At 38.0% G+C, this 25,039-nt stretch overlaps 1 protein-coding gene across 1 annotated transcript in view; it reads right to left on the bottom strand.

Moving 5' to 3' along the window:
- Window positions 1–2,103: 2,103 nt before the first annotated feature.
- The window catches only part of LOC135984700 (sodium channel protein type 5 subunit alpha-like), a 32,553-nt gene continuing 9,617 nt past the window's right edge, over window positions 2,104–25,039 (bottom strand). The window contains exons 7-28 of the mRNA XM_065627123.1: window positions 24,961–25,018; window positions 24,161–24,302; window positions 23,496–23,693; window positions 22,357–22,539; window positions 21,381–21,786; window positions 20,533–20,655; window positions 18,877–19,115; window positions 18,327–18,527; window positions 17,227–17,580; window positions 15,155–15,584; window positions 14,061–14,218; window positions 12,848–12,968; window positions 10,319–10,473; window positions 9,303–9,476; window positions 8,943–9,050; window positions 7,243–7,521; window positions 6,565–6,618; window positions 5,951–6,092; window positions 5,239–5,339; window positions 4,670–4,944; window positions 3,368–3,405; window positions 2,104–3,257 (exon numbers count right to left, since the gene is read on the bottom strand). Coding sequence (XP_065483195.1) covers window positions 2,104–3,257; window positions 3,368–3,405; window positions 4,670–4,944; window positions 5,239–5,339; window positions 5,951–6,092; window positions 6,565–6,618; window positions 7,243–7,521; window positions 8,943–9,050; window positions 9,303–9,476; window positions 10,319–10,473; window positions 12,848–12,968; window positions 14,061–14,218; window positions 15,155–15,584; window positions 17,227–17,580; window positions 18,327–18,527; window positions 18,877–19,115; window positions 20,533–20,655; window positions 21,381–21,786; window positions 22,357–22,539; window positions 23,496–23,693; window positions 24,161–24,302; window positions 24,961–25,018 — 5,093 coding nt within the window. The remainder of the gene's footprint in view (window positions 3,258–3,367; window positions 3,406–4,669; window positions 4,945–5,238; window positions 5,340–5,950; window positions 6,093–6,564; window positions 6,619–7,242; window positions 7,522–8,942; window positions 9,051–9,302; window positions 9,477–10,318; window positions 10,474–12,847; window positions 12,969–14,060; window positions 14,219–15,154; window positions 15,585–17,226; window positions 17,581–18,326; window positions 18,528–18,876; window positions 19,116–20,532; window positions 20,656–21,380; window positions 21,787–22,356; window positions 22,540–23,495; window positions 23,694–24,160; window positions 24,303–24,960; window positions 25,019–25,039) is intronic.

The following is a 25,039-nucleotide window of genomic DNA, read 5'->3' as shown; positions in this document are numbered from 1 at the left end:
GTCCCCTGGGTTCCAAAGGCGCAGAGCTGTTGACTTCTCTGGTATAAAGCAGATTGACTATGCATCTATCTTAAAATTTGAGGGAGTATTAGTCAAAACTGATTAAAAATGCTATGATGGCTATGAAAAGCTAAGGGAATACCACAGAGGAATTTAAAATGTAAAGGTATTATAAATATTATTTATTTGCAACCATTGTTCAGGCAGTATTAACTGAAAACAGTCTCATTATTAAGGTGTAATTTACCATTCACAATAAAAGAGAATTTCTGTCCAAAGAGCTCACAATCTGAAGAGGTGAAAAAGACAGAAGAGGAAAATGACACAAGACAGGACATATAACTGCAACTGTAGAGAAGGGGCGTTGAAGAGGCAACTTGCTGCAGTTGCAAGCAGAGGGTACAGCAGGTCCCCCTCAGTTGCAAAACCCATTTTCCTTTCTTTGTGAAATCAGCAGTAAGGGGAAATCTCACCCGAACCATGACAGAACCCGCCAACACCAACAGCAATCACACAACTACAGCCTTGCGACGAAGAAAAATATAAAGCATCTTACGCTGACTTGCATGACACATGTTTGAAGATAAATAAGAAATTAAAATGTCAGGGGTAATTTATGACCAAGTCTGGCGCATGACGACACAACATCATTAGATAGTAAAGTGCATCAGCTGAAAGTATTTCCAAAGGTCAAAAGATGGAGTGTTGTTTGGGCGTGTGTTTTTCTGAGAGGACCCCCAAGATAGTAAGGACATGAAGAAAGGTAAAGACCTTTATGATGAAAATGTGATGAAAATCATGAGAGAGCATGTGCACATGTAGCTTCATGAGGAGTTTATGATTACATCCTTAGTTTTACATTAACCCCAAACCCCAAATGTTTCAACCCAGATTTCGTAACAGTCCACATTACTTGTACTTTGGTTTCTTCTAATCTTTGCAGGATAGAGAAAAGTGGTCCTCCCCTCAGAGAAGCACAGGCAGAAGGGGGAAAGGCTCCTACCACTGATGGGACACATCTCCCTTAAGTCAAGGCCTCACTCCATGGCCTTGGATAATGCTCACCACCATGACCAAGGGCAGCTCTGATGAGACTCTCCAGCCTGGGTTTCTGATGTCTAAGGGAGTTGTTGAAGTGATACTGCCAGTTTCCCCCACAGTGGGAGTACTTATTTGTGTCTCTCTTCCCTACCACAATCAGAGGAATGAACTTGAGCACAAAACATAACCATTGTGCAAAGTTTGAGGAAGGTATGTAATAAACACAGTTGTTTATGGAGTGACTGATAGACACACAACACGGTTGCCTTTGCCTCTCCGCCAGAGGAAACCAGATTAAAAAAAAATAATCCTCATGGACAAAATATAAAGCAAGATTTTGCTTATTTGAGTAAAACCTCTGGAATACTGAGAGTTGTATTTATTATTTCATTAAGCTACAGTAACACAACTACAATAGCATACATGCCATGACTTATTCTGTAAATCGACCATATTGGAAGAAGTCCACTACACTGTGGCATATCTGTGGATCATGCAGTGGCTATATTTGTGGTACATCAGTCCTCAAAACATTAAAAAAAAAAAAAAAAAGAAAGATAAGCAGCCATTTGCTTAACAGATTTATATTGAGAGTATCAATTAGGAATGGAGTAACGGTAAATTTTAGCTCCTTTTCCTGCAGCAGTTTATCTTAACATTGACATTCTTTTCCTGTTCTCTGGTAGATCTGTTGTCACTTGGACTTTTCTCCACTTCTTGCACCAGGGATAATGTCAGCAGATGTTACCTATCACTACTGTGAATACACAGCAGCACTCAGGTACCATGGGACCCGCTTTGCATTGGGGTGCCCTTGGTCAAACAGATCCAAAACCTTTCATAGCTTCTGTCTCTGCACATGTAAATATTGAACAAAACCGAATATAGAAGAGCCAAAGGCTACAATTTAGCAGCTGCCACAGTGATCATGCCTAACTGTGGTTAACTGATCATGACCAACAAACTTTGTTTAATAGGGAGGCTGCCTCAGCTGACATGAATTTTCAATATCAGCTTCTGTGAACATTTTAAAATATTCTTAATAACATTGTCACTGATGAACTATTTATCATCTGAAGATTGTTGATTACCTGTAATTTCTTCATTCTCAACCATGAGATTGCCACTACTGGCTCTTGTGACACTGTCATATGATGGAGGAACAGATACTGAGGACAAAGTATCAGACTTGTCAGGACTCCTACCATACTTTTGACTCATCACAGATGAAATAAGTCCTTCCTTTTCTGGAGCAGCATCTCGAAGAGTGTCAATACTGCAAGTTCTGTGATGGTGCAGGTAAGAAGCCTGCTTTACATAGCGCAGGAGCAAATGACTCCTGTAGGCACGCTGGATGACAGTGGCAGAAGCTTCCTCTTGTCTGTGTCTGAGTGTAGTAGAGATTGGCTCGTAGGAATTTTTGGATGGATTGGCAGCCATGAACTTCTCCTCCATTTGTACTTTCAGAGTATCCATCTCCCCAGAATCTCCTAACACTCGTTTGGTAAAAGCAAACAAGATATCCAGGCAGTGGATCCGATCTCCACTAACCATAGGCAGGTCCATTGCTATGAGTTCAACTTTGTTTGGCTTTGGTACCCGTAAAGGTTCAGCCAGAGCATCTGCAAAGTCTGAAAGTGCAGAGAAAGTTATAAATTGAGTTGCCTCAGGATCAAACTTCTCCCAGATTTCATAAAATATGTCGAAGTCATCTTCCCCTAAAGGTTCTGTACTTTCCTCAGTAGCAACATTGAAGTTCTCCAGGATAACAGCTATGTACATATTTACAACAATGAGAAATGATATGATGATGTAGCTTACAAAATAAATAATACCTATAGCAGGTTTACCACATTCACCTATAGTACCATTTAGGTTTGGATCACAGTATGGTGGCCCAGTGTTTAAAATAGGACTGAGAAGACCATCCCAGCCAGCTGACGTAGTGATTTGGAAGAGACACAGCATGCTGTTAGCAAAGGTCTGGAAGTTGAACATGTCATCAATGCCAGCTTCCATCTTCACATAGGCAAAGTTAGCCATGCCAAAAATAGCATAAATGAACATGATCAGAAAAAGCAAGAGGCCAATGTTAAATAGAGCAGGTAGGGACATCATTAATGCAAAAAGCAGAGTTCGAATTCCTTTGGCAGCCCGGATGAGTCTCAATATTCGTCCAATCCGAGCCAAGCGAATGACCCTGAAGAGCGTAGGTGGTAAGAAATGTTCAAATGCTTTACCAATGCCAGCAAGCAGTAAGGCTAAAATGAAAAAGATAACAACTGGTTAGAATATCACATTTCTGCTTAACTAGTAGTAGGATTATAGTATCTGTACAGTTGAAAAATATCTGATATGTGTGTGCTAAGACCCCAGCAGAATAACCTTTAATAGGATTTAAAGCTCAAAAATGAGCTGTAGAGATCAGCAATTACGAACTACATTCTTCAGCCACCAGAAGATAGGACCTAAGAATGGCAAGCACCTTTCTGTGCTGTTTTCAACTTCAAATATCCATATCAATCAACAATTGTTGACTTGTTTTCTTTGACACTGGTTGCATGAATACTTCAGTGTGTGCAGGTTGTGTATTTACCTTCTGAATTTGACTTCAAATAGTAACACTGCAAAACCAAACTAAGAAAACAAGATATAATAACAATGTCGTGGTCATAATTTAGATAATATAGCCAAGAGATGTACGTAAAACCAGTGATGAACATAGAAATTTTGCATGCCACTGTACAATGGCGTTTAGTATATCCAGGGACATAGCAACACTTGCATGTCACTTTATCATTATTTTGCCTGAAAAAATTACAGATCTAGTAGCACTAGAAGAGATTTAGCTTTTCCAGGTTTAGATGTTTTGATACATTTTTCTGCAAATTCACTACAGGAACTTAATTTCTTGAGGAAGAGCTATACTCTCTCTGCCACCCAAAATGTAACTCATGCTAGAGAAACAAAATATTTTTCTTCACTGCCTTCTGCTGTTTTGGCGGTACTGGCCCTAGGAACAGTTAAATTGGCAGGAGAACTCTTTATTCCATTCTTCCTTTGCACTCCCTTCAAAGAAAAGCTAACACATTTGTGTTGTTGTTTTCTATTTTGTCACACCCTTATTTTCAATCAGCTGTGTTTCCAGAAACTGAATTCTATAGCCTATAATCTAATTCCAGTCTTCATATTCTCTCTATATTTCAATTCACTGTTACAAATACAGATGACAAAACCCAGCAATTTTAATCTGATTGAAGATTTCTTAGTTGGCCCTAAACTTGTAACAATGGAAATTATCACATAATGTGGTACTGTTATGATGGGTTACTAATTCTGTCTTTCAGACTAGAAAAATACAACCTAAAGAAGCATTATGAAACATTTTACTTAACATAGTCTACATTTAAAAAAAATATATATTTCTATCAAAAGAATATAGTAAATATTTTAAAAATCTTATTTAGTATTATCTTAATATGGAGGGGTTTTAGATCATATAGTTTTCCTCAACAATTTATAGTATTATGATTTCAAGTTCCTCATTCGTTTGCGGTTAACAAATTTTATCTCTTTTTTTCCTGATAATAATAATAATTTAGTAAAGAATACACCAAACCAATTTTACTTACCAACAAGTGACATGATCACAACAACTAAATCAAATATGTTCCAGGCATTTGAGAAATAGTACTGCCGCAGAGCCACCAATTTCAGTACACATTCCGCAGTAAAAACAGTAACGAAGACTATATTAATTTTGTTAAGGACTTCAGTCTTTGTGGGACTTTGGTCATAGGTTTCTACCATCATGGAGACCATGTTAAGGCAGATGAGAACCATGATGACAACATCAAAGGCTTGGCGTGTTACAATGTCAAAAAGGAACCCTTGGTATCTGTTCTAGAGGAAAAAACACACATCTGGCATCAGTTATAGAAGTAAGGAGTACTCATCTGTACATGTTTCCATCAGCTCCAATTTTTATGTTGTAAAGTTATTCAACTATAATGAAGTCAGAGAAGTTTAAGAAAGGCAGAATATAAAAATGACATTAAAAATCCCTTCAGAGTACTAGTATCAATGTGAAGACAGTATAAATATTTTATATGCAATATGTAAACATATGCACTTTTCAGTGAATTAAATTGCACTTTTGCAACACATTTTCTCTTTGAAGAATTCAGACAGTCTTACCAGTGGTCTTGGAATGGGTTTTTGAGGTTTCTTGGATCCCAACTTTTTCATTGCACTGTAGTATTTTCTCTGTTCTTCTGTCATAAAGATATCTTCCCCACCTAAGTATATAAAGAAATGTCACTTATTTGGTGAGAAAGCAGCACTATTGTAATTACAAAGTCTAAAATGCTGGAAACTAACACTCCTTGCTGTTCACATCTTACTAGTACTAGCCCTTTTCATAATTTGTGTCCAAAAAACCAGAGTGGCACAAACCATAAATTCACAGACAAAAGTCCTGGCTAGCTCAGAAAGCACGAAAATAAAGGACTTACTGAAAACCTGGATGGGAACAACTCTTTCCCTGGCTTCCCACCTCCTGTTCTTGTTGAATATTCAAAATACTCATCAGAGCATCCGTCCCAAAGCATTTTCTAAGTAACGAGTCCAATGCTGTGCTTAGTGCCAAAAAAACAAGGAGCAAAATTTTAAGGGACTGCAGAGAAGAAGTCATTGCCTTTGAAGTGCTGGGAATGAGCTGGGTATTCAGGTTACAGGAGAAAAGAAAGGAGGAAGAACCTCGCCCTGGGTGTTACTTCTGCTGACTTAATTACTAATGCTCTTGTAAATGCCAATAGAAGTTTTAGATTCTATGCAAAGCAAGGACCATGTTCTATAAAGACAGCATTGCCTGAGGTATAGTAGATGCCATGGAGTACAACCAATATACTTATCTTTTTCTTTTGTTGATTGAAATTGTCAATAATAACACCAACAAAGAGATTCAGGGTAAAGAAAGATCCGAAGACGATGAAGTTCACAAAGTAGAGATACATAAACAGATTGTGCTCCATTTTTGGCTGCTCATCTTTCTGCAGGAAGGAGAAGCAACATGAAAAATCATCATTAACAACATGGGTCCAATTCAGAGTAATATTCATATTGTGAATCACTTCACAAATTGATTCCAGGAGATTTACAGCCCTTCTGCTAATTCTGACAAAATTAGTATATTTTAACGCTACCAATAATGCATAACACAAAATATTATATGTATACCAGATCTCCATCAACAATACAGGGCACTTGCAGGTGAACTCACATGGAGACCTTACGCTAGAGGTAACTGCATTTAGGTGAGTGGATCTGGAGTTGAATCCTACTCCCTGTTACAACAGATTAGGATACTATGAGTCACTCACGAAAGAAATGTTTACATCACCTGATAAAAATAATTACTGGAAAGATTTCCACAAACAGCAGATACAAAAGTGCAAAAATCATAATGCTTTTGTAGAAAGCAATAGCATTAACAAAAAATATAGTTTGAAGACAGTGACTGACCTCTCGTGAATCTACTGCTGCATACATGATGTCCATCCACCCTTTAAAAGTTGCCTAGATTGAGAGATTATGGAAAATGTGTTGAAATTTCAGGGTAAAAGTCTTCACATCATTTGCAATATCCAAATGACACTGGCTGGAGTAAGAGCCTTTGGTACGGTCACACACACTGCACCAAGCTCTGACTTCAGGGAAAAGTGCCCCTGCTGCATGTCTGGCATTCTCAGCCTCATCAGGATGTGGAAGCTTGCTAAGGTGGGACAGAACATATTGCCTTAGGATGCTGACAGGGCAAACCTTCACTAGCATGGACTACTGAAGGCCTTACAATGCTTACGGCTGAAAAGAATCTGCATTATACAAGATTAGCTTGGTATTTTCCCCAGATTTTCATCTGAGTCTGGCTCCAGCACTCAATCTCATGAAGCTGCTGGAGGCTGAAACAGCACTTGTCCACCAGATGCTTACTTTACCACCTGGAAAATCACAGCGGGATGTAATTTGACCCCCTATTTCCATTTGTGTGCATGAACAGCACTGGTATTTGAAGAGCCAGCAGCAAGGAAAGAGCAGGTATGATACCACTCTTTTCCATCACCCACAGAGATGACTTGGGAGCTGACAGGAGGTCAAACCCGTCTGACGTGGTGCTGGCTAGTGAAGGCGAGCAGCACTTACCACCTGAAGAAGAGCCAGGTAGCCAGAGCCAACATTATCAAAGTTGACTTTAACATTGACCCAGAATATTTTTCCTGTGGTATTAGACTTTTTACAGTCCATTATGTCATTGATTGAACTATCTAATTCTGAATCTTCTTCTGTCAGATTGACACATTTCCCAAACTTCCCAGCAAAGAGGTTCACTCCCATGATGCTAAAGATGAGCCAGAAGATGAGGCAGACAAGCAGAACATTCATGATGGAAGGGATGGCTCCCACGAGGGCATTGACAACCACCTTGGATGAAATGGGAGAGGAAAAATACACTTAAACAAAGATGAGCTCGAGTTTCTGCTGCAATAAGCAGTCATTTAGTTGTCTCAGCAAAAATAAACCAAATGTTTTCCATGTAAATACTTGTCACAGCTGGCATGGGTATCTTGAACAAAGATTCAAAGGTCTGTAGTATCTCTTAGACTTTCAAAGGAATAGTTGATATTTTGGGGCTGCTGTGAGCCACTACCACATAGGTGTATTACAATGTGAGTCCCTCCTCTTTTGATGACTTTCCGTGGGTTTTGGAGTGGGTGACATCCTGTTTGTTTGTTTAAATTTTTATAACATTTCTGGACAATTTGTCCATAAGCACTAGTGCAGAGGATTGGATTATTAAGACTGTAGAAAGTAGTTTTTAAAAGGACTGGTAACAACTCTCCTCTAGTATTATGCTAGATCTATTATTTTTAGTTGATTATGATTGTGTTTGGGGGTCTATAACCATGAGCTGGGTATTTTTCTGTGCTAGGTGCTGAACAATCACAGAAAACGTCCATGTGGGTTTTAAGTGCATGCTAAGACATAACAGATTGCTTCATATCAAGGGGCAATGAATGGAAACAATGAGAAAATAACTTTGAGTTTCACAGTGAAAATGGTGAACTCAGCAGTCAGGCTGCAGAGAAGAACTTGATGGACCAGAAGAAAAATGAAAAAGCTTTGTGAAGGCCACACACATTCTGCATAGCAAGACAGAAAGTAAAATGGTGCCTGTTTCAAAACTGACTCCAGACACAGAAATTTTGACATTAAATTAATAAACAGAATGTATTAATTTCTCTCCACCTTCACAGTGACAAGGATGTGATTTGTAATTATAGTCACATCCAGCAGCTTCGCGTTGTTCCAGATGCTGCTTTGATGGAAAAAGGCAGCAAATATTCTAGAGATAAACACTCCTGCTTTTTGAAAGAAAATGTCTATTTGGAAATATAATTTGAGCAAAGTACCTCTTAACAGTCTAATGTCTTTGTAAATCAATCCAGTAGAAACTTGCAAAATGGAGGTGATTCTTTCCTCTGAGTTAGCTTGACATCAGATTTCAAAAATGAGAATTGTGCTCACAGTAAAAACAATAAAATAGAGAATAAATACTACCTCAGTAAGACAGGAACATAAGAATGACCAAAAAGGAGTGGAACAAAGTTCTACCTAGTCTAATTTTAGGTTCAATGGCACTAGGATTGATCACTTGAGGAAAGTCTATAAGGAACAGCCAAGTACAGAAGAGTGCAGCAAAGGTGCCTTTTCAAAATTCATTTTGTAAGTCCTAAACTGAACTTGAGATAGGCCTGTGAACTTCATAAAGACACAATAATGGGTTACGAAACTATTACACGCCAATTTAGTACTGACAGGGTTTAATTTGTATTCAGTCTTACCCTCATCCCCTCAAATCGTGACAATGCTCTTAAGGGTCTCAGAGCTCGGAGAGTCCTAAGAGATTTCACGGCCTCAAATGTACTGCCTAAGAGGTTTATTAGAGAGACCTGAATGGGCAGACAAAAGAAAGTATTAGCAACGTTCTGGCATATTTTCCCTTTATTGCTGTTAAAAAAAAGGAAGAACTAACAAAATGCCCACATCTCCTCATATTTTCAGTGCCCAAAGTGCAATTTCCTGAAACCATAATTAAAGGAGGTAAGAGTACTGTCTTAGCTTCATATTCAGAAAACAGTCAGTGATTCTGCTACTGTCTCCTGTGTCAGGACCCACATAGAAATGCCAAAGGCAGAACTTACAGCCACAATAAAGAAATCCAGCCAGCACCAGGCATTGGTGAAGTACTTCTTGAAGCCGTAAGCCACCCATTTCAGGAGCATCTCCAGAACAAAGATGAAAGTGAACAGTTTGTCTAGAAATGCCAATATCATTTTAATTCTTTTTCTCTCATTTATATGGATGTCTTCAAATGCCTGAAATCATAATATATAGATAAATGGCAAAAGTTAGAGATGAGCTTTTTAAAATGAAAGTTTATCATCATTAAGACCTCTTCATCATTTGATATGTGTTTTACACAGAACTAAACCTAGGCTTTTACTCATATCTATGTCAGCTGATAAAACTGTAATTCTCCCTTTCCCTTCTCTTTCTTTTTCTCTGTCTAGTACACCCCATGGACACACACATCATACACACCTAGGAGGAAAGTACAAACTTAGAATCACAGAACAGTTTGGGTTGAAGGGACCTTCAAAGCCCATCCAGTGCCACCCCTGCCATGAGCAGGGACATCTGCACCAGCTCAGGTTGCTCAGAGCCCCGTCCAGCCTGGCCTGGGATGTCTCCAGGGATGGGGCATCCACCACCTCTCTGGGCATCCTGGGCCAGGGTCTCACCACCCTCAATGTAAAAAATTTCTTCTTGAAATGAATTTCTAAAAATGTACTTTCAAGAGGACCAAGTACTATTTTTTTTTTAAGTATTAAGAGTGGTTTGTTTGTTTTAGTGACAAAAAATCTATTTCGAACTGTGAAATAACTTCCAGAGAAAGCCAGAAATACCCAGTATACAGCCAGAATAAAAATGGCTTCCGAGAACTGCATATTTTAAACATTTTTCACTCTCGTCATTTGAAATAATATGAATAATAAATTTGCATTAATTACAGTAGTGAATAAATGACTGCTATCTGAAGCCTCTTCTTTTTTCTCCTGTTGAGTTCAAAGATATTCACTGCTAAAAACAACTTATCTGAGTGCAAAATAAAGCTAAAATGCTTCTAAATAAATAGGTAAAATTGTGCTACACTAACCAGGGCTCCACTGCTCAGAAGAATCATGAATATAATAAAGGATTCAAACCAGGAGTGTTCAACAATCTGGTAGCAGGTTTTTCTCAGATTCCACCATGTTTCTCCTCCAAACTTTATGGCACTTCCCACATAACAATGAAAGTATCGAACACAAGCTGAAAGTGAGAGACAGCAATGAAAGTATGGAATGAATGTACATGCATATGAAGGGTTGCTCAAGAAACTTCTTGCAAACTGCATCATTGTTTTTTTAAATGTCTTGCCATGAAAAAAACAAAACAAAACAATTTAATTTTGTTTGTCTTGTAACTCTTATTTTTATACATATAAAGTAGGTGGAGGCCCTTTGGACAACTTTCCATTGTTTGAAGATATTTCTGAGACACTGGACTCACAAAACTCCAGGAACATGGGAAGAGACTTGATGCTACAAAAGCCTTTCTCAGTTTCTGCACAGTTTGGAGAGCACAGACAAGAAGATACTCTGGAACAAAAAGTCTTGGAGACAGAGAATGTAAACTGTTGCTTTCAATATTGCAGCATTATATCCTGCCTTGCAAGGTATATTGATTTATTTATTTGCTTCTGAAAGTATGGAGTGACTAATTTCATATCATACAACCTGCAAGAATATCATATTCTAGCCGACACACAGGGACCATAAAATAAGACATCTTCTTCCAAGCTCACCAAATTACTTCTTATAACAGGCAATGACACCAGGGCCACCTAACATTTCCTGACCACCCCATTACGAAACCTTGGCGTTTATCACTTCTTAGTTTTGCCAAAACATTTTGCTAATATTTTCCTTGATGTGTGCTCTATGCTAATTCATGTTTCCATTATGGCAAAAAATTTCAGTCAGAAGGCTTCTGTCATTTCCAAGCATGAAAAAAATAATGTATATATGTGTCATATATATACAAACGGTGTCTTATATGCATATGATATATTGTCATATATATAACTCATATATATAATAGAACATGATATATGCAAAGATTCTGATTATCTTTCTTTCAATAATCCCAGTTTCCCCAGTAATGTGGATCTTGGATTTAAAATGAGGCAGAGAATGGCACTTGCACAAGATAGAGACTTTTTTGTGCAGAAATCTGTTAGGTACAGATTCGCTGCACCTTCAGTTGAGTTCTCCAATGGTTTGGCCACAGTAGGCACACTCCAGCCTGGAACTACAGACCACAAACAAGACATTTCACATTTCTTCTCTGGAGCAGGGAAAGAGAAAAGAGAAAAAAATAAAGTTTTTATAAAAAATCTTTATTTCTTTTGTTCTGATGGCTGTACTAGCAAAACCTGACATCAATAAAGTAGTTTTGAAAAAAATCCTGTAGCTCAGAACTCTGACATCTCTATTATTAATGCAATATTTGTGGGGGTTTTTTCTGAAGAAAACAAACTGCAATGTAGGTACAGTCGATCTCCCTCAGGATTTATGACATATAACATAATAGTAAAAATACATATATTATTACTACAGAGACAATACTTTCCATTCAGGCACAACACCCCTCTAGCTTCAAATAATTCCTACATACTTCACTGTTATTGACTGAATCCTAAAACTGTGCGCTAGAAGTTTCATTGACCCAAAAAGGGCATAATACTAAAAAAAAACCCCACACAACAAAAAACACAGAATAGAAGAAAACATGGGGACTGGGTCAAAATGGTCATGGTCAGCCAGGCTGACTGGGTGAGCAAAGAGCAAGTTGGAGCACCAGCAAGAATTTAATATAATACACTTTGATAAAAGGAGCCTATAAACTGACCTGATCTAGTTTGTTCTCTCACAACTCCTACAGAGAGTGCAGTGATTATCCCTGGCTATCAGTAGTGACAGTTATTTGAGAAAAATCTCAAGAGCTATTTCTTTGCATTTTATGAAAACCGCATACTGTTACTTTTCTAAAAGTACTCAACACATCTCATAACAACTAGTAAAGCTAGATGTTGTATGATAACTGGAGAAGTTTATCACCCTGTAGAAATTCAACTTCATCCTAGCAGCTTCTCTCTGCTTTTATTCACTCCTTTGTTTCTTATAGAGATGGTTCATGAAATGCTATTAAAGGAATAATACTTTGCATCAGTGTAAATGTTTAACAAATCTGATGTGCCAAACACCTTGTTCCAGGGGCCATTGCCAGGTGAGATCTGATCACATACACTTCTCTTATGTTAATCCCCAAAATGTTACTTTGCTGTTGTCCAATAGAGCGAAATTCATTTCACTTCACTACAATAATCCCATATTTTAGAGTTGGGTCTATGCCATTACCCAGGTCCCAGTTAAAAGCAACTGGCTTTAAAGGAAAAGGGGTTCATTTTTCAGGTACCACAATCTATCTGTTGAGAGGGACAATGATTTGGACAATTCATCTCCTTTCCAGATAACTAAAATTAACTGAAAATAATCTCACCCAATTGGTTCAGCATCCCTAGAGAACCAAGTTTGGTTTTGACTATTCTCACTTCCCAGCAGTGAAACCATGAGAGCCTTACCTTCTGGAAAACATTTTTCTGGAGTCTTGAAGTCTTCAGCAAACTCTGGAATCTGTCTCAAAAGATCTTCAGGGTTTGTCAGATCCACGGTGCTGCCTTCAGAAGAGCTGACACTGTCAAACTACCGAGCAAAATAAGATCAGGTATTGATTCTTTTTACATTCAGCTCCAAATGAAAAAATTCATCCATATACAAATAAGATTCAAAATTCAAACTTGGCTAATATTTCAAGTAGTGTCGGTAAATGAACAAACTTTGTGATTTTAAAAGTATACGAGTTTTAAGTACCAATAGATGCATCAAAATAGGACCAAAACTGTAGAATGATAATGTCTTTCCACATGAACCAGATTTAACTGCCTAATAAGCTGGTAAATTGAAGAGCTTTTGAATTGCTTATAACTATATGTAGTCCTGAAAGCAGAATTAACTACTTGGATTAAAACCATGGCATCGTAGAAAGCTGCATTCAAACAGGAGAACCAGATACATATACCTGGTATTGTATCAGGAACTGAGCACCCATGACAGTATTTATGAAGCAGAAATTGGAACCGCATCATATATTCTCCTGTTACAAAGCTTTTTGCTGTCCCATTACACTGAATATAATGTATGATGAGTCAGCAGTGTGTTACAAATTACTTTATGCTTTTGTTCTTATATATTTGTGTGTTGCTGTCTGTTACTTTTTTGAATGTATTCTTTATTCAAAATTATTCTAAAAATATTTTGAATTAACTACTATGTTTAATGTTATAGTGAGAAACTCAATTAAAGTATTACATTTCTTGGAAAAGATACTTAGGACACAGTCCGACTTGCTGGAATTTCCCACTTTTATGTGGAAGAATATATTTTTATGTCTTTTTTTTTCCTCCTTTCCTGTTTTTCGTAGACTCAGATTTCAATAAATGGAAAGTAGCACAGAGAATTTTATGAATTATTTATTTGAATTGAATTATTTTGTAGTTTTTCCATTTCTAAACACTCTCTTACCTACACATACATTTTTCTTAAACATCAATACCTAGAAACCCAGCACAGCTTCGATTTCATTAACATAATTCTGGCACCTTTATTAACCAGCCAGATCGGCTACTGCAAGCTCAGTGCTGCTGCTGCCGCTAAATTCCAGCAAATCCTTGAACAGAAACATACCTGTGCTTGACCATTATTGGAAAGTCAATACCAAAGAAAAAAAATTGTTACTTCATTTTGCTCTGATGATGACGGTTCAAGCTTCCTATCCTTTCCGAGGTAAAGCACACTGAAATCTTCAGAGGAAAATCCTGATCCTTTACTCCAGCTTCCTGAAGTTTTCCCTCTTTCTCCCCTTTGCCTCAGGCGATTTTCATCCTGAAAATAATCTGTGGATTAGAGGGGGTTTCTTTTCCCTTTCGAAGGGTGGACAAGTTGGAAGGGAAGGAAATATAAGATATGCATTGAATTTAAAGTGGGGCTCTCCAGACAAAAACTGTAAGGTATGATCATTTTGAGTCTCTGATTTTACCTAAGGATAGAGAAAGAGAATTTTTCCCAATGGACACACAGCAAACTAAGGAATTAGTACTTCAGTGAACTAGTCAAAAGTTAAGCTAGAATTTCTGCATAAGTATTAAGAAAGAAACTTAAGGTGGGAAATTCTGAGACCAGAACGTCATTCTTCTGTGGTTAAAATACAACTGAAAAATTCAGAGAACACAAAGAAATAGGATAATATATGCTACCGTATAAAAACATGACCTTAACAGAGTAGATCCATACTTAATCCTTCTAACAATTACTATGTAGTACACACAGCAAAGACAAATACAAAGAATGGACCAGAGCTATAACCTCAAATTATGAGTCTATGATAATGTTCTTTATGCAGAACATGCATTTTTGTTGTGCCATGTAAATAATGCCAAAATAGTTGGCATTATTTGCATAACTGTTTACATGAAAATTACAAATTCACCTAGGACTGGCACGGTTATTTAAGGGCAATGTAATTACCTGTGTGTAATACAATGTGTCAGCTACGAATTCCTGTAGCAAACCCAACAATTTATGATCTGCCTTTTAAGACCATGAGAGACTCTTGATTTTTAAAAGGCTCCAAGTGATAATTTACCCTCACTGTAAATATTCATATTTTTGGTTCTAGTTCAAAATTTGGTAATTCTCTGGAAATGGATCAGCGTATACCCCCATGTTCTGCTAGAGACAGTCTTCTACCATACATGCATCCCTCAATATATGTGCGTGTATATAGACATGCACTGTTCCAATACAAATAAAGAAATTTATTACCTGTTTGCTGTATTCTATGTCTGTAAATGTGCTCAGATTATCATAATCTTCAAAACCCTCACTTGTATTCTCTGCTTCAGCAATAGGGACACAAACAAATATATTGGGATTGGTAATAAAATCTTCAAGATTTGAGCATTTGTCCCCATTTTTCTCAGCCCACTCATTATTGTAATTCTCTTTACAATTTTGTATTTCTTCATGCTTGAACCTAAGTGAGTTCTGTGCAGTCAATTTGATTTTCTTCCTCTGTGCTTTCTTTATATGCTTGAGCTTTCCACAACAGATATCCCACATAACACTCTTCACATAGCGAAACCCCTTGTGAATCCGAGCAAAGGCAATCCGAAGATTGTTCATCTCTCTGTCATCCTCTGCTGTCTGGAGAGAGTCCGTACTGAAGGAATTCAGCAGTAGCGCAATGAAAAGGTTGAGAACCTGAAAGATATTGAAACAATAATAACAAAATTAAAGTTCGGGAGAGTAGCTTTCAGAAATCTAAATTCTGATTTTGAAGAACACAGATACTATCAAAGTTCAGTCTTACTGAGCAAGCAAAAGCAAGGTAATAATGAAATGACTATGACTGATCACATTATGGTTGAAGAAGTAAACTTCTCTCTCAGAAAGTCTGATGTTCCCATGACCTTCTTCCACAAAAAGTTATTTTAAGTGGTAGCTAGAACAGATTTGTGCATGCCAAAACCAGTATTTGGTCAAAACAACTTTTCAAACGTTATAGTAGTAATAAAAGCTATGGTCATGGCTTGTTGGTTTAATAATATCTCTTCCTTCTTCAAGCTACAATTGAATCAGGCCTCCACAGAGCTACTTCCAAAATCCTATGTGAGATCAGATTCAGGCCAGGCTATTCCATTAAATATGCAACACTGTCACAAAAAAAAAAAAAAATCAAGAGAAGCTCTAAGTGAGATTTCAATTTAAATAGAAGAATTTATAAACTTCACTCTTTTTTTTTTTTCCTAAGGGAGTGGGAGAATTTAATTTTTTTTCTAATGTTGCCATTTGGGATGGAATCTGCGTATCTTAATTTTTATAGTGTCAGAACTGGGCAGATATCACGCCCGAGTCATTGAGGACCCCAGTCAGTGGAGAACATTAGCCCTCCAGAGACCAGTTCATCCCATCTGTCTTAGTTATTGACCTTAAGTTGGAACAAATCTCACTCTTGGATACCTCTCTATTTCCTTTGATACTAAGAAAGCCTAACCAAGGAGCGTAGGCTAAGCACTTAATTGTTTGAAAGTTAACATTAAGTGATATGAATATCTCTCACAGCATTTCATCCCTGAAATCAATCATTGCGTTGTAGAACAGCTAGGACTTCAAACCTGGGTATTCTGGATTCAGCCAAAGAACAGGTATTTCCCATAAGGGACTGCTCAAACTTAATTATTTTCAGCTGTTTCTTAAATTAAGGGAAGACTGGTATGTGAATTATACTAAGAATGACATGAGAAACAAAGCTACTAACAAAAGATATTTACGATTTTGGCAGAAATGAGGGAACAGGACTGAGAAGGCAGCTTGCCCCTGGGTTGAGTTTGCCATAGCAGGATCTAGCTCTTGGCTGTAAACGTACTTAGAGATTATAAAAGAAAATCCTGATTTCAGTGATAGGAGCGTAGGTTCTGCCATTTGCTGATAAAAAATTCAATACATGGGATCTTAAAAAAAATAACCCACAGATTTTAATTTACAGATGGACTTAAGCACTTAGCTCCACTAATTCAAGCAGGTAAGCCATAAGCCTTGCTGGTTATTTACATCCGAATCCCAAAATGTGGAGAAACATAGTTGCCTGTATTATATTTACTGCAAAGATATTAGTTGTCACATTGCCATGTGAAAAGGTCAAGTGAAACTGTGTGCAAAGCACACAAAATGTGAAAATATGGACAGCGGCTCAAAAGTGAAAGGCAAAAGAGGTTTTTGCAGACTGTAACATGCACAGATCACTCACTTATGTTTCGGGAAACTACTTTTTTTTTGACAAAATGGCAATTAAGTAGATTCTACCATAGATGGGATAAAGAGAAGAAAATTCTGGAAAACTCACCACTAAATTTCCTATCACCATGACCATCAGAAACACAAGAAGGCACAGTGGTGGCCCAGCGACAACCATGCAGTCCCACATGGTTTCAATCCATTCTCCACACAGAATTCGGAAAACGACGAGGAATGAGTGGAAAAAGTCCATCATGTGCCAGCGTGGCTTGCCATTTTTGGTTATTTTATGGCTGTTCTCCCCATAGCTTCTCCCAAAAAGTTGCACCCCTACTATAGCAAAAATGAAAATGATGATTGCCAGGACGAGGGTCAGATTACTTAGTGCTCCCAGAGAGTTACCAATTATTTTAATTAGAGTGTTTAAAGTTGGCCAAGACTTCGCCAGCTTGAAAACCCTCAGCTGTGTAGAAATATAAAACATAATGTTAGATGTCGGTAGAAACAGCCCATCTTTTCACCATGCAATTCTTGCAAAAACTATTTTACAGATATTCTGAACTATTCCAGCAATGTAATATTTGTGACACTATGACACTAGTATTTTTTCAAGTATTTATAGGTTTTTAAAATTATTTTTCTTTTTCTTACTGGGCAAATTGTATAGGACCAGACTAACTTGAGTCCCTGGTAAGTGTTTGACCCACACATGCAGGAATCCATACAATGAGTTTGATATAGGCTATGGTGCTTGATTTGCGTGTAACACAAAGGACAAAAGCTGGGAGACCAGCTGCTGTATTACTATAAAATGGCTCTATCTTTTGGTAAAGCAACCTAAATTCGTTCACAGCATACAATATGCATACATTACCATCATTTCACATCTATTTTAACCATTGGTTTTTTTCTGTATTTATACTCTAACACTTTCTTCCTGTTTCCTGTGCTAGATTTTTTTTTTGACACCAGTTTTATAACGTCTGCTCTGTAATATTTTTTCCTCTGAATATTACTTAGTACATTCAAGAGAAATATATATCTCATTGAACTCTAATATCACAGGGAGTTTAGGACTGTTTTCTATTCCTAGTGCCAAAAGGAGGGGGGTGGAAATCATTTTCTGCATCCTAGCTGCAGACAACAGAAGTATTCTCTATTTATTCACAACATAATGTTGTATACAACTGAGTAAGCATGAGGCATTACCAGTCTGAAGGATCGTAAAACCGACAGGGTTCCTCCTCTTTGCCTTCCTTTCTTGCCTTTGTGTCTGGGTAAACTTAGTTCAATTAAACTCAAGGTGACAATTACACTGTCAAAAATATTCCAGTGCTGCTGAAAATAATAATAGGGATCTAGAGCAATGATTTTTAAGACCATTTCTGCAGTGAAGATTCCTGTAAAAACCTGTGGCAAAGAAACAGTAGCATCAGCCCAAAAGTTGCCATGAATTTATCTTATCTTTAGGTCCTTTTCCCGTAAATAAAGTAACTATTCATGGACAGGTCAACAAAACTCATTTTTATGAACTCCTAATGCACTTTCAGTTAAAACAGAAGGACTGTTTTCTGATTTCTGAAGAGTGTGTTAGAAATACATCAATAAAACCTGGGATTTGTCCATATTAGGAATTTAGAGTTTATAAATGCACAGTCTGCTAATCTTTAGTTTTTACGGTTACTCTTGATGTCTCAAGTGAAAACACCCATCAATCAATCCTTGGTATAAAATGTCACATAGTTGAGAATTTGCTTACCAAGTTGCCTACTTTAAGCATAAATTTAAACTCCTCTGACATATTATTGTGCTCAAGTGCCATGAACAAAGTATTCACCACAATGCAAACTGTGATGGTGAGATCAATAAAAGGATCCTTTATGAAAGCAGCCACTTTTTTCTTGATTCTCAGCCAAAGCGGACAACAGTCCCAAATTAGATACTTCAAAGCAAAATCATTCAGGCATGGTGGGCATCTCCGCTGGGATTCTTCAAGTTCTAAATGCAAAAGAAAACCCCGATATGATTAAATAGTTATCACTGAGCAAGACGGTGAAATAATAACTTCAAGTACTCAAAAAAACAGAGAAGAAAACGGAAACCCCACATTTCACACAGAGTCCTGAAGCCTCCCTGTACTTTCTACCTTTCATGTAGTCCCTATGTCTGCTAATAAACGTGAAGATAAAATTCAGAGAAAATTGGATTCAAAATTCATTGATGCAAACTTAGTTCAAAAGACTTTGGATCAGATTTTATTTGTGTTCGACTGAAACTTGTGCTATAATCATCTGGCTAAATACAGATGTTTATGATGCAGAGGCCACACCGCAGCCTCTCACACCAGAAGGTCTTTATAGTCAATGTAGCAGCAAAGACACTTCTCGCCTTGTCCTTACGTAGATGTCTAGGACACTGGGTCTATCACACCCAACAACTGTCTCCTTTGACTCTCAAGGGAGTCCAGAGAGTCAAGGTCAGCCGTGGGCATTCTGGTTGTAGCTGATGCAAATCCAAACCACAGTGCCTGAAATTTGGCCTTAGGCCACTTCTACTGGAAACTACTGATGCAAGTTGTCATAACTCTACATTTTCTATAGGTAAACATGGAGAGAAGCTGTTCTGGCTTTGTCGTTTACATGGTCAAATAGAAATCTCATAGCCTTTCTTTCTTCATCATGAATATTAATGATTTCTCCAAAATGCTTTTGACCCTCCAAATTCATTGACAAACTGGAGCTTACTTAAAGCTAAATAAAAGCACAGCAGCAATTATTAGTAATCTGAGTTTTGAGGAACCGAAAATTTTTCAAAGATCAGATAGGAAAAAAAAAAAAAAAAGAGGCAAGCCTTCCTCATCGTGGTCTCCTGGTCCAGAAAACAACTAAAAAATTTGGGCTGAAATTTTTCAGAAATTGCAACAAAACCATCAGTCAGCATAACGGTCAGTGACACCCCCCTCTGCCCCCAATTCACCTGGAAAGGTAAGTTAAAAGAATAAAATAGTGAGGTTAAGTATTCAAAACCCAGAAGTTCATGTAGTCTTATTGTTAGATTCTGCATGCCTATGTCTCTGCCACTGACACATCGCCAGTCACAGGATCAGGAGAAGACAGTATCCCAGTCCTGCACCGCAGATGCCAGAGGAACTCCTTCCACCCACTCTCACTGCTATCCCCATCACTGTTCTACAAAATGAGATCTTACGACAGGCAAATGTTGTGTTCCGGTACATGAACACTGTGTGATAATGTGTTTGTTGGTTTTTATTTTTTTCAAAGAGCCAAATTAATGACAAAATTCCTAACTACACACCTACAAATCTCTGTTAACCTTTAAGAAGCGTATTGACATTTTGGTTTTTCATGCTAGTGTTACCTTAGGACTGAAATAAGCATAATGAGGAACCACTTACCCTCCAAGACACTGGTAATTATACTGACTGCACTTGCTGCCCTTTGTCTCTGAAGTGCCTCATTAAAGTGCTCCACTGACAGACGAGGAGGCAAGTGCATCATGCTGCTCTCATCATTTACAGCTGGCTGCTTAAAGAAGGAAACATCATTAGGGAGATACCACAGGAATAAAATTAAGTAGGAAGTGATGATGGGTAACTATGAAATTTAATAGGAACGATGACACACAGCCAAATAAATGTACCTTTTTACAAGTAATAGATGTTGAGACTCAAGGTCCTACTCTTCAGTAATAATGCTGCAGTAAATGGATCCTGCAAGCACGTAATAGCAACAAGGCAAGCATAAACCTTGGAAATAAGTGTATGAGGGGAAGTAAGCCTAGGAAACATTCCAAATACTAATGGAAAAGGAACAATGAGGAATAAACTAGTACAAAAGCATCTCTACCCACTTGGGGATCTTACAGACAAAGCTTCTGCATGATGTTAAAGGTGCTGTGAAGGAGAAAGAAATTACAGGTACTGTTCAAAATTACCCTCTGGACAAGGTGTGGGATAAAAAGATTCTTTGGTGACTTTTAATTCCAGCACTAGGAACCTTCGAAAGTGTGTTAGTACAAGTTGTGCACAGCAGAAAACCAGGGTTTATAACAGGAACGCTGAAGCAATGAACTCTAGTTTTTGGGAACTCATCAGAATATTAAAAAACACTTTCTACTGACAACTTATAAAGTCCCCATGTCAGTATACATCATTTCACATCACTCTTTGCCGTTTCACTGAAACCCTTAAGACAAGAAAACCAGAGAAACCAGAATGTGAAGTATATACTTCATATATTTTACTGACCATATCACCCTTTCCTGGGTCTTCCACTAGTGGTGGAAGCATTACTCCTTCTGAAGATGCTGGATCCAGACTGTGCACCTTGCCGGTTCCTCCTCCCATCACCGAGATCACCCCATTGCAGTCGTCCGCGTTACCCCTCTTGCTGCTCTGCCCACAGTTGGGGGTACCAGGGCGAGAGCTGTGGCTCATTTGGCTTTGGACACTGGAGCGTCTTCCCATCTGCGTGACCGACAGCGGCCGACGCTGGATGTCATGTTCCCCAGCACTGCGGGTCTCCTCAACACCAAAATCCGTCCTGGAATCAGCTTCTAAAGCGGGTGTTTGGAAATTAAACACGCTCCCGTGGCTAAGCCTGCGCCTTTCCTGATTTGTGTTGGGACCATACACCAGGCCCAGGAAAGACTAAAAGCCCAGGAAAAAAAAGAATAAAGAGAGAATGGCATAATATCATAGAGAAAATTTTGAGGAAGCAATAAATGTTTAGAGTTTCACCACATTTCCTATCAATGATTGCAAGTCCAAAACCTTTGATTTAAATTTTTCAAGAAGGATTATGCTTAGATTTTGAAGGGCAGATAATAAAATCCTATCAGCTGTAGCAGCTAATTTTGTGATAAGCTTTATATTTAAAGTAAGAAATTTTTAACAGAGAATGATGGCACATCATGGTAAATGGTAATGGTAGATGGTAGATGGTAAATTCTAATAGCCATTCACTTTTTTCTATTTCTCAATGTTATGGAAAGTGTATTTTAACAGTTATTATAACTTTCCTTCCATCCTTTGTTTATAATATTTACTTTTCAAATTAATTTTTACATGTAATTGTTTTTTATCCCAAAAGGTTGTTTATTTTAAAGACTTAAGAGTGATCAGTGTTTGTAATAGGATTTGGTTTGTGCTCTCAAGCAATTTATGTTAGTATTAAAATTGGAAAAGCTGTAAGTATCTCAGATTCAGACAATAGATTACCAACTTTCGTTGAATGTCTGTGGACTGTGTCTTGGGGAATTGTTGTTCTTCTTCATTATCTTCTATCCCCAAGGACTTATTTCTCTTTTTCCTATTGCTTCTCTCTTTCATTTCTTTGGTAGACAGAGAAGAGGCTCCAAAGGAGCTAATTGACAGGATATCAATTCCTTTAAGTGCCAATGACTGAAATTTAAACAAAAACATGGATGATATTTTTGCTGGATACTTTCAATATAGGCAGAAAGAAAACACTTCTGTACTCTATATTATTTCCTCTTAATAAGCTGCGTTTCACAAAACTCATTAAAAATCTTCCAACAACACTGAAAGAAAGAGGAGAGAATTTCCCCAGCATATGGAGGACTGAACAATTTGCTATTTGCAATAAGTTACATGATCACATGTACTGGGCCTACCAGGGGCAAAATAATTACATTATAACTCCTATTCCTCCATATGACAGATTTGCTTACAATAAAAATATTCAGTTTGAAAATAATACTGTAGAACATATCCTTTTCCCCAAATAAATGCTAGAACAGCATTAAAATTCTGTCTTTTCATTGGAGATCCTTTGGACTGTATTCACACTGTGGCTGACTTTGATTCCCATACTGAATTTAGGACAATATTTTCAAAACACAGGAGTATTTTGTTCCAGAAACTTCTAAGCTATTTAAGTTACCAAGAGACTTTTCATTCAACTACAACATTTTACCTCAGATGTTAATGCAGTCAATCAACGGAACTACTGTATATTTCTCTGCTCAGCTGTCCACAATGATAAATGAAGAAAAATTTAAAAATGACTACATTTTCTTTTGGAAACAGACAGCTGATAGAATTTTACATTTTAAAATACTATTTTCAAAACTTTGAAATACTATTTTTCTTACAATAACAGCAGCCTTAAATGCTCATTATCCACAACAAAATTCATTGTTTCACAGGAAAAATACACAGCTGAACAAGGAATTGCTCCTGTAGCTCTTGGAATCACTGCTTTCTGTAAGCTATCACTTGCTCCTCTTCCCACAAATGACTACTATGTACACCTATATACAAGGAGTGATGCTTTTTCTTATATGTCTGACAACAAAGCACTGAGACTAAAGCTTGCAAGGGAATAATTCATGTACCTCCTGCTCTTTCTGTAATAATTCCATGGCTTCCCGAAATTTCTTTTCCTTTGCCTCCGTTTCAGCAATGGTGGCCTTGTTCTGGTCTTCGTATGCCATTGTCACTACAGCCAGAGTCAAGTTGACTAGATAAAATGAGCCCAGAAAGATGACCAGCATGAAGAAGAGCATATACACCTTCCCAGAAGCTCTGAGGGTCTGCAAGCAACACACCCCAGAGATAAAAATTACCATAAAAAATGCAAAACAGGCTTTCAGTGCATCTCTGAAATTCTTTAGAAGCATTCGGCTTCCCAGATGCAACACCTTCCTTGGCCCTTCTTCCCCTTCCTCCTACACCATCACCTGTGAATCACTGATCGCATACTCCATAAGGACAACTGAGGAAGCATTGTTGTATTTTTGGAGGATAATACAGGATCTTTTTAGGACCTTTTTTTTTTTTAAGTCCCTAAACCAGCAGGGTGAGAGGCCTGTTGTTGGGAAGCACTTCAGCATCCGTTTCCTAGGAGTCTCAGCTTGTGGGAAGGGAGAAGGGAAGATGTGGGCTTGATGACTTGCAGCTCCTGCTTTTATTTGAGTTTTCTTGTCCTCGCTACACATTTTCTGCTTCGGCTTTTGCTCTCCCTGGAAAATCAGCCCTGAATTATGCACAAAGTTGGTACCTGCTGGTACAGACGCTCCCAGTAGTCCTGGGTCATCAGGCGGAATAAGGAAAGAAAAGCCCAGCCAAACGTATCGAAACTAGTGAAATCGTAATCAGGATTTGGTCCGATTTTCAAGCATATATAGTCTGGAGGACAGACCCTAGAAGTAATAATAAAAAGTGGAGTTCTTTTAACCATGCACGTTTCAAGGAACACTTCAGCTTATGTGAGATTTCTGATTATTATTCAGCTCTGCGTTTCATTAGATCGCAAACCAATTTTCTACTCCGGGTAGTACTGGCTGGAAAGCGGGATGGAAAAAGCAGCACCCACAACCCAGCAACAAAGGAAGAAGTCAGACCACCAACCCAGGACAACCCTTTCTTCACCAGTCTTCATCCCCAGCCCCTCGCTGCAAAGCAGCCACATCTCCCCCCCTGTCCAAACCTGCCCTCCACAATCCGTGTTCTGTTTTTCCAGTTTAACGCTCCTGAGCCTTTACAGAGAGGAGGGCATGTGTCCTGTGATATATCTGATCCTTCATGGTTTCAGTTCTCTCGTACATCCGTGGGGAAGAGAAAGACAGCGCTTCTGGAAGGGCTCAAAGGATTTAAGACCTGAATAAGCCAATTGCAGGTTCATGTTTCATTCTCTGAAAGTATTAAATTGTCTGTTTACTGCATTTTCTTGTGTGCGTTCCTGTTTCTGCATTCAAGGAAAGCCTGGAATTTCTGCTTTTGTCTCTTATGACTAAGCTAATCCAGAAGCACTGAGGCAGAGAAAACTTCCAAACAAGAAATATTCATGTGTGCACTTACCCAGCACCAAGACCACATAGCAAAATATCTGAGGTGCCCTCTTTCTTAGCAAAGTGTACTATAAAAAAGGGGAAACAAA

The sequence above is a fragment of the Caloenas nicobarica genome, chromosome 2 (genome assembly GCF_036013445.1).
Source record: "Caloenas nicobarica isolate bCalNic1 chromosome 2, bCalNic1.hap1, whole genome shotgun sequence".
Classification (NCBI taxonomy): Eukaryota; Metazoa; Chordata; class Aves; order Columbiformes; family Columbidae; genus Caloenas; species Caloenas nicobarica.
This window is presented reverse-complemented; position numbering and strand designations above follow the sequence as displayed.